Source organism: Triturus cristatus, chromosome 11 (assembly GCF_964204655.1).
Source record: "Triturus cristatus chromosome 11, aTriCri1.1, whole genome shotgun sequence".
Lineage (NCBI taxonomy): Eukaryota > Metazoa > Chordata > Amphibia > Caudata > Salamandridae > Triturus > Triturus cristatus.
In genome coordinates this window covers 964,825,883-964,841,170 of record NC_140594.1, presented here as the reverse complement: position 1 = coordinate 964,841,170, position 15,288 = coordinate 964,825,883, and the positions used below count along the sequence as shown (strand labels likewise).

Genomic DNA, 15,288 nt, shown 5'->3' with positions numbered 1-15,288 from the left:
GATTATAAACAAGGGATATACCTACTGTACTGTTTCTTGATATAGGGATGTGAATTCTGTGCCATCTGTGCTCCTTTTGGGGAGTCTGCGGGGTAAGCTTTGTGGGGGTTGTCTCAAAACCAGCCGTTATGCTTTCACCTAGCTCCTGCCTTTACAATAAGTGTGCAGAGTGGCACAGAAAAGTAAAAAACTTTGCCCATGATTGTACTAAAATTATTAAGTAGGGCCTTTGGCTCGCAGTGTGGCTGATTTCCTGGAGATTCAGGGAAGAACTGTGGGAGGGTGCGATGAAAGTGTCAGGACTGAAATTCCTCCAGTCCCTTCCCCAGCCTGCCACACTATTGGTATGAGATCTTCCGAATTGAGGAGTGAGGTCTGACCAGGGACCCTAAAGTAGTCCGTGTAGATGAAGGGTGCATGCTCGTTAGGGTATACAATCTCAGAAGTGGTAAAAAGATAGGGCCAGGAGGTGCCTGCCTGGCGGGTACATGGCCGACACAGAAATGTATAATTAAAGGTGGTTAAGTCATTTATAAAAATTAGGGGGGGGGGATCCTTTGAGATCCTCTAGCCAGAGGTTTCTATCCTCCGAAATATCGCCTTTTCCTTTTTCAGGGTGAAGTAACCATTTCCTCAATTGATTTGAAGTGATTGGCCAAGAGAATGGTGCGCATGCATAGCAGCAGAAAACTAAGGGGCATATTTACAATGGAAGTGGCGGAGCGTGGCATTAGCCTTCTTGGCTTTTGCCGCGCTCCGCCACTTATGAAACATAGGGCTGCACCATATTTACAACAATATGGTGTAGCCCTGCGCTTCCCCCTGCGCTGGCGCTAAATTTAGCTGCCCGACGCCAACGCAAGCACCCTTGCACCATACTGCAAGGGTGTCCGTGTTGCAGGAGAAGATTGTTTATGTGCAGGAAGGTGTCCCCTCCTGCTCATAAACAATCTCTAAATGGCGTTTTGTAACGTCTATGTGTGCTGCTTAATGCAGCACACATAGAAGTTGCAAAACATAATTTTTCTATAATGATTGTTTGTTTATGTGCAGGAAGTGACACCTTCCTGCACATAAACAATCAATGGCGTTTTGTTGTTTCCATGTGTGTTGCACAAGGCAGCACACATGGAAACAGCAAAAACGAGGAGTAAATAAACATTTCTCCTTATTTCGGCAGGGTAAGACCAGGTTTTCCCAGATATTAATTTTGGCGCTGCCTCAAATTTACGCCACCCTTGTAAATATGGGGCAGTGTAAAAATCAATGGGTGTTGCGGTAGAATCCTCACCCCAACACCCATTGCCCTCCCCTTTCACGCTAAGCATAGCACAAAAGGCTGTCTAATTTACAAGGCAGCGTTACGCCACGTTAAGTGGCTTAACGCTGCCTTGTATATAGGGTGAAGCCCCTATCGCCACCACAACGTCCAAAAAAGTGACGGATAGGGGCTTCGCCTTATTTACAAGGTAGCATTTAACCACTTAACGTGGCTTAATGCTGCTTATGGCCATGTCTGAACTGGGGTGGCAGAGTGGGCTAAAGAACGGTGATGGATTAAACACAGATCAGTTGACTGGGGGTGAGTGCTTGCAATGTTCAACACTCCGTCCATCATTTCCTTTGGTTTTTGCTTTGTTCGCCATAAGTTGGCAGGGTATGCTCAGACGTGAGTTCCTTGCTCACTTTGCCACTGGATTCAAGCAAGCCTGGCTGAAGACGGCTGGAATGCCAGAAACCGGTCCTAGGAAGCTTGTTTCCGGTCCAGGGAAGACATGGCTTGGCAGTTCGGGCTGGACTGTTCCCATAAGGCACAGGGTCAGACTGACTTGCATATGGCCATGTCTGAACTGGGGTGGCAGAGTGGGCTAAAGAACGGTGATGGATTAAACCCAGATCAGTTGACTGGGGGTGAGTGCTTGCAATGTTCAACACTCCGTCCATCATTTCCTTTGGTTTTTGCTTTGTTCGCCATAAGTTGGCAGGGTATGCTCAGACGTGAGTCCCTTGCTCACTTTGCCACTGGATTCAAGCAAGCCTGGCTGAAGACGGCTGAAATGCCAGAAACCGGTCCTAGGAAGCTTGTTTCCGGTCCAGGGAAGACATGGCTTGGCAGTTCGGGCTGGACTGTTCCCATAAGGCACAGGGTCAGACTGATTTGCATATGGCCATGTCTGAACTGGGGTGGCAGAGTGGGCTAAAGAACGGAGATGGATTAAACCCAGATCAGTTGACTGGGGGTGAGTGCTTGCAACGTTCAACACTCCGTCCATCATTTCCTTTGGTTTTTGCTTTGTTCGCCATAAGTTGGCAGGGTATGCTCAGACGTGAGTCCCTTGCTCACTTTGCCACTGGATTCAAGCAAGCCTGGCTGAAGACGGCTGAAATGCCAGAAACCGGTCCTAGGAAGCTTGTTTCCGGTCCAGGGAAGACATGGCTTGGCAGTTCGGGCTGGTCTGTTCCCATAAGGCACAGGGTCAGACTGATTTGAATATGGCCATGTCTGAACTGAGGTGGCAGAGTGGGCTAAAGAACGGTGATGGATTAAACCCAGATCAGTTGACTGGGGGTGAGTGCTTGCAATGTTCAACACTCCGTCCATCATTTCCTTTGGTTTTTGCTTTGTTCGCCATAAGTTGGCAGGGTATGCTCAGACGTGAGTTCCTTGCTCACTTTGCCACTGGATTCAAGCAAGCCTGGCTGAAGACGGCTGAAATGCCAGAAACCGGTCCTAGGAAGCTTGTTTCCGGTCCAGGGAAGACATGGCTTGGCAGTTCGGGCTGGACTGTTCCCATAAGGCACAGGGTCAGACTGATTTGCATATGGCCATGTCTGAACTGGGGTGGCAGAGTGAGCTAAAGAACGGTGATGGATTAAACCCAGATCAGTTGACTGGGGGTGAGTGCTTGCAATGTTCAACACTCCGTCCATCATTTCCTTTGGTTTTTGCTTTGTTCGCCATAAGTTGGCAGGGTATGCTCAGACGTGAGTCCCTTGCTCACTTTGCCACTGGATTCAAGCAAGCCTGGCTGAAGACGGCTGAAATGCCAGAAACCGGTCCTAGGAAGCTTGTTTCCGGTCCAGAGAAGACATGGCTTGGCAGTTCGGGCTGGACTGTTCCCATAAGGCACAGGGTCAGACTGATTTGCATATGGCCATGTCTGAACTGGGGTGGCAGAGTGGGCTAAAGAACGGAGATGGATTAAACCCAGATCAGTTGACTGGGGGTGAGTGCTTGCAATGTTCAACACTCCGTCCATCATTTCCTTTGGTTTTTGCTTTGTTCGCCATAAGTTGGCAGGGTATGCTCAGACGTGAGTCCCTTGCTCACTTTGCCACTGGATTCAAGCAAGCCTGGCTGAAGACGGCTGAAATGCCAGAAACCGGTCCTAGGAAGCTTGTTTCCGGTCCAGGGAAGACATGGCTTGGCAGTTCGGGCTGGTCTGTTCCCATAAGGCACAGGGTCAGACTGATTTGCATATGGCCATGTCTGAACTGAGGTGGCAGAGTGGGCTAAAGAACGGTGATGGATTAAACCCAGATCAGTTGACTGGGGGTGAGTGCTTGCAATGTTCAACACTCCGTCCATCAATTCCTTTGGTTTTTGCTTTGCAAATAAGGCACCCTTTCATGCTATACTTAGCGTGAAAGGGGAGGGCAATGGGTGTTGTGGTGGGCGTTTCACCGCAACACCCATTGATTATTACACTGCCCCATATTTACAAGGGTGGCGTACATATGGGGCAACGCCAAAATTTAAACCAGGGAAAAGCTGATCTTACCCTAGCGAAACGAGGAGAAATGTTTAATTTCTTCTCGTTTTTGCTGTTTCCATGTGTGCTGCTTCGTGCAGCACACGTGGAAACAGCAAAACGCCATTGATTTTTTATGTGCGGGAAGGTGTCCCGTCCTGCACATAAACAATCATTTTGACGTTTTTCAACTTCTATGTGAGCTGCATCAAGCAGCACACACAGAAGTTACAAAACGCCATTTAGAGATAGTTTTTGTCAGGAAGGGACACCTTCCTGCACATAAACAATCTTCCCCTGCAACGCAGACACCCTTGCATTACGGTGCAAGGGTGCCTGCGTTGGCGCTACACAGCTAAATGTAGCTCCAGCGCAGGGGGAAATGCAGGTTTGCACCATATTATTGTAAATATGGTGCAGCCCTGCGTTTCAGAAGTGGCAGAGCGTGGCGTTAAGCCAAGACGGCTAATGCTGAGCTCCACCACATCCATTGTAAATATGCCCCTAAGTCTTAGGTTGCCAAATTTAAAGCTATTTGCCCACCTTCCAATTCCTGCTTCTATTGATGATAGCCAACTGGATGTTTTTACAGCCTTTTATGACAGGGACTCGGCCCACACTTTTGGCAGCTCGGTCATAGGGAAAGATGGTGTAATCCTTAGATACCGTTCTTCAAATATGGGCGCAATCTTCAGCCAGCGAGGTCTGAATCAGACACAGGAGAAGTAAACCACAAACGCAGAATGGATCCGCTACTTCATGTCTGCGCTTCACGGCAGACCTTCAAATACAATATCCTTATGATGTTCATTAGAGACTACCTTATCCTCTATGTCATTAATATAATCAATAATAAAAAAGATTAATAATAGAAATTCAATCTAGCATCAGCACTCAATAAGGTAGATCAGATAATTACAATGGATATACTATTATAATAATAATACCACTAATAATAATAATACCAATAATAATAAAAATACCACTAATAATAATAATACCAATAATAATAATAATACCAATAATAATTATAATATCAATAATAATGATACCAATAATAACACTCACACTAATAATAATACTGACACTAATATTCTTCTTAAGAATAATAATAATAATAATCACACTAGCAAATTACAAGGATCTTTATTCGGTTAAAAAAAAACATAAAAGAAACACACAATTCTTTGTAACAATTCCATTAAAATCCCAATTAAAAATTTCCAAATGTTAAAATCTTCATGATAAGTCATCTTAAATAACAATACCATATAAAAACAACTTACTATTAAACCATGTGCAAATATCCGAAAAACAGCTATAGCTGTCATCATCCTATGGTTGGTAGCACAGATATTGCAATAATAAATGTGCTAAATGTACCAGAGCAGCTAACACTAGCAGCATGAACATTTTAACAGCTAACATTACCAGAATGAACATGAGCAACCTCATTTCGTAACATAACTTATTTTGTGTGCATGGTGCAACTCCCAGTATGTCCTACAATCAATAGACCAGAGGAAAATACAGAAAGGGACGACTGGACTCTTATATGCAGCTAGTATAAATATTTGATTATAGTTAATTGCCCACCACTTTACGCAGCCTTGCTGCATCTGCAATAAAGCTAACCATCCCTTAATCGGCACAAGGCCAGAAAAGTACATAAAACACATGATTAGTTCAATCAGTCGATACCTGGTTAAATGACAACAAAAATCATCTCAGCCAGAATAACAGTTTGCATACAGAGGTGCCGATTCCGATCCGGGTCGGAAAGCACTCCGACCAAGCCGGATTCGGAGTGTTTTCCGACCGAGCCTGAGTCCTGCAGTCAAACCGAGCGAGTACGATGCCGCCGTATGCTGCCGGACTCGGTTCGGTCGGACTCCCATAGAAGTCAATGGGAGCCGGTCGTACGACGCGTACATGGGCTCCCATTGACTGAATGGGTACGTCTCACACAAGGGCGCCCCCTACAGTGGGTACGCGTCGGTGTCATCTGCACCGTACATGCCTCTGTTGGGGGGACCCTTGGGTCTCTCCCTGTGTCCGAGTCGTAGGGCTGCGGGTGACAGAGGGTCCGACGCGGACCCCCAAAGGCAACCACCCAGACGTTTTGCGAGCCGGTCACTCCGGCTCGCACCGGCTGTCCGACGCGTGCATCGTACTGGCTCAGTCGTGAATGGCATCCATTGGAAGCCGCGGTTAGCTTACGACCAAGACGTACAGAGCAGTTTGGACCTGGAAACGACTTGGTCGGTGAATTTCACGTAGCTCGCATCGTACTTGCTCGTACAGCTGTATGAGTCGGGCGGAAAACACACGTACGGCTCACAGTTTTTCCGACCGGATCGCATTCGGTGCCCTTCCAACCCGGATCTAAATTGGCCCCAGAATGTGTGCAAGTGAAGCTGCAATGGAACCAGGATCTCCGGACAGCAGTAGCAATAGTAATAAATGAATAATAATAACAATAATAATAATACCAACACTAATAATAATAATAATAACCACACCAACAATAGCACTAATAATAATAATTATGGTTATTGTTATTGTTTTTGTTGTTGTTATTGTTACTAATAATTATAATGATCATAATAATAATATCCTACTGCAAAGTACATGAATAATTAGGACTACTGAGGGATTTTGTGCCCATATAAAAAAAGAATCCAAAGGCGGAGTTCCTTTATGAGAGGACTTGCAAGGACCTTCTGAACATGTAGTTGGAGGAAGACCTCAGTATCCTTCCTTCTCACGCATGGGGGTTCTCTATTCCTTATAATACCAATAGCAATTCCATCCCCTAATGCTTGGTTTCTTTCTGCCACTGATGCAAAGATAAGTGTGAAAAACAAATAATCGATATGGGGTAAATTAAAAGCTAACAAGCAGCTTTTGGTCTGATGACGGGAAATCATTTAAGCGGTTATGTTCAAGCCGCTTTCGAAACCAGTTTTGTGCTTTGAAAGTTGTGGTCACAGGCAGATGCCTAGCGATGACCATGCCCACCTCAATAATATTTTACAATTGAGCAGTGATGTCATTTCCTTGTCATAGGTGAGTGGCAGGGTAAAAACTAGGGCCGTCATTACGACGGCAGAGGGACCGCCACCGGCATGCTGTCGGTGGTGGCCCCTACGCCATTGCAATGCAGTTTTGCCCCCGCCATATTATGATGGTGGGGGGATGGGTGGCGGTTAGAAAGACCGACCGTCACGGTCCAGACAGGCGGATCAAATCCCACCGCCCATCGGACCAACTGCTACTCCCTGAATTGTGGCGGGCCTGGCCATAGGGATTATGATATCCCATTCCCCCGGTCATTCTGCAGCACTCAACCCGCCGCAAAAACGGCTGCAGGAAATTGATTTGGGGGCCCGTAGCCAGGGCACAAGTCCTAAAAAAAGAAGTGGAGGGACGCTGACGTCACGACAGGAAGTGACGTCACCAAAGGTGGCTTGCATCATTAGACTCATTGCCTCCCCTCGCTCACCCCTTAGATGCGATTGCATCAGAGAAGCCAGCGCGTGAGCAGCATTCTGAATGAGCTCTGATCTCGCCCCAGAGAGGCCAAAGAGTGAATGTGTGGCTCCATTTGCTCCAGTTATCGAGCTTCCGGTAAAATAAGTGGGGGGACGCCGTCCACCCACCTGGTACCCTGACTCAAGCTCTGCCCGTAGCGGGCCCCCTTTAATCCCTGGGGCAGAAACATGAACCCCGGGGGGCACTTGTGGTGCCCCTCTACATATGCCTGCATCATTTGGCAGGCACCTCATGGTGCCTGCCACGTAGTGCAGGGATATGTCTGCACCCTATTGTTTGTATTGTGGCGGGGGCTGCTGACCGCATCCCCGCCACAATACAAAATATAGGTAATGCAACCGCCACTGTGGCGGTCGCATCATAATTTGGATGGTGGGTAGGCTGTCTCGTAGGCGGCCGGACCCAAATCCGATATGATGGCGGGCGGACTGAAGTCCACCTGCCATCCTAATGACCTCCTAGATTATTAAGGAAAGGACGTATTTGTTTACCTAGATAAAGCAGTCTTCCCATTTATAATCACTATTACTGTAATAAGGATTATTTTAATTAAGGTTATTGCTAGTATTTGAATCATTTCCCACTTTTTCACTATGCCTGGAGCACATTAGATACATCAGTTGAATGTTGTGGTCACACGCAGATGCCTAGCGATGACCATGCCAACCTCAATAATATTTTACAGTAGAGCTGTGATGTCATTTTCTTGTCACAGGTGAGTAGCGGGGTAAAAACTAGATTAAGGAAAGGATGTACTTGTTTACCTAGATAAAGCAGTCTTCCCATTTGTAATCATTATTACTGTCATTAAGATTATCTCAATCATTATTATTGCAATTATTTGAATCATTTCCCACTTCTTCACTATGCCTGGAACACATTAGGTACATCAGTTTGCAAATTACTCCGCAGCCCTATGCTTGAAAGCAATGGTTAATTTGTAAATAAATAATATATAGGCACTAATACATAGGAGCGGGAGGCCCTAAATTCTTCTTAGGAGTCCGCTGCATGCTACTGAATGCTGGGATAGCAGAATACCAAGGCTGCCTAATCTTGATTCCACCGCAGGCCTCTTTACTCCCCATCCTTAACTTACGGTCCCTTTAACTCATTCCTGCGGGTTCACTGTCGTTCCTTCCTTCTCCTATTGTCATTGTTCTCCCATCTTTCTCATCCTCCCCCATTCTCTCTTTTGCTTCAAGTGTAATGATGAAAAATAAGTCCTAGTCCCCAAAACATGTTCGACTGCCCACCACCTGCAACACCCGGCACAAATTAAGCACTATTTGCACGATCAGAGACGATAATATTTTATTTCTTATGTGGAAAGTGCAAGCAGATCACCAGGACTGTCCCATGGGTTTAATCCCCTCTCTTCGCTGTATAATGGTCTGTCATACAACAGAAAGTCATGGGGGGGGGGGGGGGCTTGGCCTTGTGTTACGCTTGTCGATGTCAATCTCCGCTGCTGCACTTCCTGGCAGATTTCATTTCGGCTCCCATGCAGTACTCCAGCAGCAGAACAACAGCCCATGCCTCTGCATTTTCACAGCAGTATCGACCCATTTTATCAAAGATGCATAAAATATAATAAAAATGTGGAGAGTTGAACCGCATCATGACTCAGTTCGGAGTACAATAAATGTTACTCTAGCAGGAACGAGCCTGTTAGGGTGGACTAATTCCAGCCTGGTGTGCCTCTGGGGGGAGGATGTGGCCCGTCGGCTAGACTGCCGACTTTGGTGCTGGAAACCAGAGTTCGAGCCTCAGGGTCGCTTCCACATCCTGTGATTCTGGGCAAATCACGTAATCTCCCTGTGCCTCAATGTGTAATGTAAATACGGTGCTCAGGTACAGCGCTCCAATACCTTCGGGTCGAGTTCACGCTATATAAAAGATGCAAAAAAAAAATATACCTCTTCTTGTTCCTATCCGCTCCAGCGAGCAGTGAGCGCGTGAGGTCCGGTACTGCCCATTTGCTCCATGTTGGTAACCTAGCATTTAAGGGTGGTGTGCACCCAACAATGGTCAAGTGGATTTTAAAAACTATGGGAACTGTGATGCTGTGTGCAAAGGAGGGGGGTGATTGAGCGTGGGGGCGGGGCCAAAGCCGCAGCTAAAAAACACAAATATTCTGTAACTTATTTCGATCTTTCACCTTCAGGTAACTACATATAAAATGAGGCACAGCTTACATTAAAAATAAATTAAAGTTAAGTTAATCGGTGGGAAATTACCTATTCTGCATTATGAATCCTCTATCATGTAATGCATGGCCGAGGTCTGTGTCTGTAACCAGAGAGCAACAGAATTAAATCCTGGTTCGTGCAGTGAAGAATACAGACTACGAGGTTCTCATTAGTGAGAGAAAGCACTGTGATGATGTAAGGCATTATTTTAAACTTGCATTACACACAGAATAAGATAGGCTGCTATAAAATGTGCAAAAATGTTCTAGGTAATAAAATCTTTCCAAGATATAGATTTTAGTAATACCCAGACTGTACATAGCACAGTTTTTTTTATAACCATCCTTTAAAAGCTTAGACTTTACAGCTCAGCTGGCAACTGCCTTGTAAAACCACTCAAAAAGAATACATCTGGTTCATCAGAAAGCATCAAGGGATTCTGTTGCTGAAAGCCAACTGGCTTCTAAGCACCCTTTACATTTGTAGATAAACCATTTGAGGAAAGCAGGCACCCTGGCAAGAAGGCTTGTTTAGCTGCCTGCCCCTCTCTCAGTTTCACAGCACAGGAGAATCCCTTCCTTACATTTTAGCCGAAGCCTTTCAACTCTTGGAATTAATCATTTTTTTACAAGAAGTAGGGGAACAGTTTTTCTTAAATTAAAAAAAGTACGTCTTCCCTTCAGGTCCCGCCCACTTCAACCATTGGCACCCACTCCCATTTGCCCTGTCCTACCACCACCACAGCCACAGCTAGCTCTGTGCACCCTGCACGGGTCCACACTTCACACCTGCCATATCTGCACCTCCTCCACCACTACCGCAGCACCAACCAGCTCTACACATTCCGTGCCTCATACTGTTGACCCCCACCCGTACCGCCAAACTAGCAACCTGCTCTGCACATCCTGTGCCCTCACACTGTGTGCCCATACCACACACTAACAACCAGCGCTGGACATCCCGTGCCCACACCCTCACCACCACACTATCAACCTGCTCTGCACATCCCGTGCCCACACCCTCACCACCACACTAACAACCAGCTCTGCACATCCCATGCCCTCACACTGTCTGCCCACACCCTCACCGCCACACTATAAACCTGCTCTGCACATCCTGTGCCCACACCCTCACCACCACACTATCAACATGCTCTGCACATCCCGTGCCCTCATACTGTCTGCCCACCACCACATTATCAACTTGTTCTGCACATCCCATGCCCTCACACTGTGTGCCCACACCCTCACCACCACACTATCATTCTGCTTTGCACATCCTGTGCCCTTACACTGTATGCCCACACACTTACGCCATACTAACTACCAGCTCTGCACATCCCGTACCCTCACACTGCCTGCCCCCACCCTCAATACCACACTAACAGCCAGCTCTGCACATCCAATGCCTTCACACTGTCTACCCACACCCTTACCGCCACACTAAAAAGCATCTCCACACATCCCATGCCCTCACACCATCTGCCCCCACCCTCACTGCCACACTGACAAGCAGATCCGCACATCCCATGCCCTCACACCATCTGCCCCCACCCTCACTGCCAAACTAACAACCAGCTCCGCACATCCCATGCCCTCACACCATCTGCCCCCACCCTCACTGCCACACTGACAAGCAGATCCGCACATCCCATGCCCTCACACCATCTACCCCCACCCTCACTGCCACACTAACAACCAGCTCCGCACATCCCATGCCCTCACGCTGTCTGCCCCCACCCTCACTGCCACACTGACAAGCAGATCCGCACATCCCATGCCCTCACACCATCTACCCCCACTGCCAAACTAACAACCAGCTCCGCACATCCCATGCCCTCACACCATCTGCCCCCACCCTCACTGCCACACTGACAAGCAGATCCGCACATCCCATGCCCTCACACCATCTGCCCCCACCCTCACTGCCAAACTAACAACCAGCTCCGCACATCCCATGCCCTCACGCCATCTGCCCACACCCTCACTGCCAAACTAACAACCAGCTCCGCACATCCCATGCCCTCACTCTGTCTACCACCACCCTCACTGCCAAACTAACAACCAGCTCCGCACATCCCATGCCCTCACACCATCTGCCCCCACCCTCACTGCAACACTAACAACCAGCTCTGCACTTCCATGCCCTCACTCTGTCTACCCACACCCTCACTGCCACACTGACAAGCAGATCCGCACATCCCATTCCCTCACTCTGTCTACCACCACCCTCACTGCAACACTAACAACCAGCTGCGCACATCCCATGCCCTCACACCATCTGCCCCCACCCTCACTGCCAAACTAACAACCAGCTCCGCACATCCCATGCCCTCACGCTGTCTGCCCCCACCCTCACTGCCACACTGACAAGCAGATCCGCACATCCCATGCCCTCACACCATCTACCCCCACCCTCACTGCCACACTAACAACCAGCTCCGCACATCCCATGCCCTCACGCTGTCTGCCCCCACCCTCACTGCCACACTGACAAGCAGATCCGCACATCCCATGCCCTCACGCCGTCTGCCCTCACCCTCACTGCAACACTAACAACCAGCTCTTCACAGCCTGTACCACACACTCTGGTTTAAATGGAAATATAGATGTGCAGGTACTCGCTTTTCACAGTATTTGTTTGCTCCTAAGAAGTGCTGGTACTACCCCATTAAATGTATTCCAGCAATGCTGAGAAGTGCAAACACTCTGCCTTTCAAATTAAAGAAGTGCAGGTACTCAGTACCCATTTAAAGCACTGCCCACATCCTCACCACCACACTAAACAGCCAGTATGCACACCCAGGATCCCCAACGTCTGCCTCCACCATAACACTTTCAGCCAGCTCTTCACAGCCTGTGCCCCCACACTGTCTTCCCACACCCTCAACCTTAGACTAAGAGGCCTACATCGTCTCCCCACACCCCCGCAGCGGTGAGAGTCAGCTCTGCTGCACGTCCAGCACTAGAGTTTTTTTTACACACCCCAACAATCTCAGCTCACACCACCCAACCACTTCCATTACTCAGACAGCCATTTCTGCACGCCCGGTACCCCCAACACAACTTGTCCCCAACAACACACTGACAACCAGCTATGTACACTATTGTCACCCGCAAACTGTCCACACCCGACTACTAGCATAGTGACACCCAGTTCCGCACACACGGCAGGAGGGGGGGGGGGGGGGGCAGTGGCTCGGGGTGTCACATTCCAGGACAAACCCCTTTTCTGATAGAGCCATCATACGTCTCGGGGAGGGGGGGGGGGGGAGACAAGGTGACCAGCGCGTGCACTGCCCCAGTCCATTTTTGTACCGATTCATTCCCAGTGAGAGCACCGGCGCGGCAGTCATGTCCCAAAATAGCCCTTGAAAGCAGGTATCACCATGCAGCGGAAACCGCCGAGAGCAGGCTTGGAGCCGTGGCGCGCGAGCGAGCGCAGGGAATGGACTGGTCATTATTAATTCCCGTGAAGGAGCCCGCGCGTCACGCTCTGCGAGGGACGCTTGGATCCTGCTCTGTGAGGGATACTCGGAGATCTTTGACAGGATCGCTGTGGGATCACCTTACTGACTGCGAGGGGGGCTGTGACTCCGGGAGGGGACCCGTGGATCCCTTTGACGGGGAGCAGCAGATCCTCATTCGGGGGGAATGTAGTGGATTCCTGTGGGACACGCAGTGGATTCATGTGGGAGGCGCAGTGGATCCCAGAGAGCGACCGTGAGTCATTGCCTCTGAGGCAGAGTGCGGATCCCAGTGCGGGACGCCGTGATTTCTGATCTGTGAAGGTGACTGTGGATCTCTAAGAGGACGACTACAGGTCATTGTCAGGGTCACGGTGAATTTCCTCAAAGAAGAGGATCCCTTTGAGGGAGTCCACAACCCTCGCTTTGAAGTGAAACTGAGGATGCGCGCGAAGGACACGGGACTCCGAGAGGAAAGCAACGAATATTTGACTTTGAGGAAGAGGAGGGATTCCTGCATGGGCAACTGTGGATCTACTGAAGGATCACCATGGATCTCTGTGGGGGAGACTGTATTCTCGCGAGGGGCACCCTGGATCCATGTTCCATGTGACACTGGGTCGATAAGCGTGAACCTCGATAATTGTCTGGAGAGGAGAATGTGATCCCAGTGAGGGAGGCCGCGATTGGACGTCTTTTAGAGAGATCACAGGTCCCTTCAAACCAGACCGGATAGCTGTCTGCAATATAGACTGGATCCCAGCGAAGAGACTGTGTGCCCACATTACCTGCACGTGGTGTGGCACCCAACAAACACAATATCTCCTGAGAATGGGAGTGAAGCACAGCATGGCATAGCGCCCACACGAGAACCCATTTAGGAACAGCGCCCAGTCAGTGACTTTCCGATGGGTGTTCGGAATGAGACCTACGGGTAGACCCAGCGCTCCATTCAATGACATCCAGGGCGAAAACTGCCCCAGAGGGCCGTGGCCATCTACTAGGCATTAATAAAATATTGGAAAACAATCTAGGAACAATTAGTGGTGAGTCGGAGAGCGTCATCGCGCCCTCTAGAAGAATTTGCAGCACTCACAGAGGTATATACAACGGGCATTCGGAAACAGTTTCGTATGGCAGGAGACGCAATTTTGCAGGCAGTGTGAAAAAAACGACTAGTTTTCGGCCAGTCAAAATAGGACTATTTACGTTTGTAAACAGGCATGCTGTATGTATTTCGTATACGGATTTAACTCCGTGAAAATTAATTTAAACTTAATTCAAAATCATAATGACTATTTTGCGCGTTCTATTACTTGTTTAGCTACTTATACAAATTACGTATGCAGTGCAGCACAGCATAAGTGAGTTACAACATGCACCGCACTCGAGTGAATAGCGCTTTCATGTGTGTCACTAGATGACCTAGCGGCTAGAAGCGCACTGGTGGCAGCCGTTCACGGGGACACCGATGCCGCGCGGTACCTGCGTGCGCTCCGCCCCTGAGCCTTACCTGGCAGTCGCTGCCGGTGAAGCCCGGGCTGCAGGCGCAGCTGTAGTTGCGGTCGGGCGTCCGGCTGCAGGTGCCGTTGTTCCGGCAGGGTTTGCTCTCGCACGGGTCGAGGGACACGCCACCGACGGCGGTCACCGGGCTCCCCAGGCTGCCCTGGGCCAGGCTGAACAGCAGCAGCACGAGCTGCTGGGCGGTGATGGGAGCCATGGGGCGCCGCTCTGGCGGGTGGTGTGCGGGGCTGGAGAAGATGCTGCGCCGCCGCTGCTCCTGACACGATGCGCTGCAATGCCTGGCCCTGCTCCTCCGCTGCCTGCCTCAGGTTCCCAAGGCAACCCACCAGACTGGAGGAGGAGGCAGAGGAGGCGGGAGGAGCCAGTGACAGGGGCCCGAGTGACGCCGGCGGCAGGTGACGCCAGCCCTTGTCCTTCAGGAGCTCCGGCCGCCTCTCCCAGCTTTGAAGATGCGGTGTGTGGAGCGCGGGAGTGTCCTGACTTCAACAGCAGGACATTCGTCCCTGGCCTTGCATCTTATACTGCTAGAATCTTTCACACCGAGAGGAGATCCCTCACTCCCCATGGCACTATCCTCTCAGGAAGGAAGGGACCAAAGATCAGGGAACCCTACCTTTATCAGAGCCCCCTCGAGTCCACCGCCCTGCTGTCACTCAGGAAGGGTCCAATTGATCAAGGAACCCTACCCTCAAGGAACCCTACCCTCAAGGAATCCTACCCTCAATGAACCCTACCCTCAAGGAACCCTACCCTCAAGGAACCCTACCCTCAAGAAACCCTACCCTCAAGGAACCCTACC

General features: G+C 49.4%; 1 protein-coding gene across 1 annotated transcript in view; it reads right to left on the bottom strand.

Moving 5' to 3' along the window:
* DNER (delta/notch like EGF repeat containing) overlaps positions 1-14,811 on the bottom strand; it is a 1,164,201-nt gene extending 1,149,390 nt beyond the window's left edge. The window contains exon 1 of the mRNA XM_085634998.1: positions 14,479-14,811. Coding sequence (XP_085491124.1) covers positions 14,479-14,685 — 207 coding nt within the window. The 5' untranslated portion in view covers positions 14,686-14,811. The remainder of the gene's footprint in view (positions 1-14,478) is intronic.
* Between the last annotated feature and the right edge of the window lie 477 nt (positions 14,812-15,288).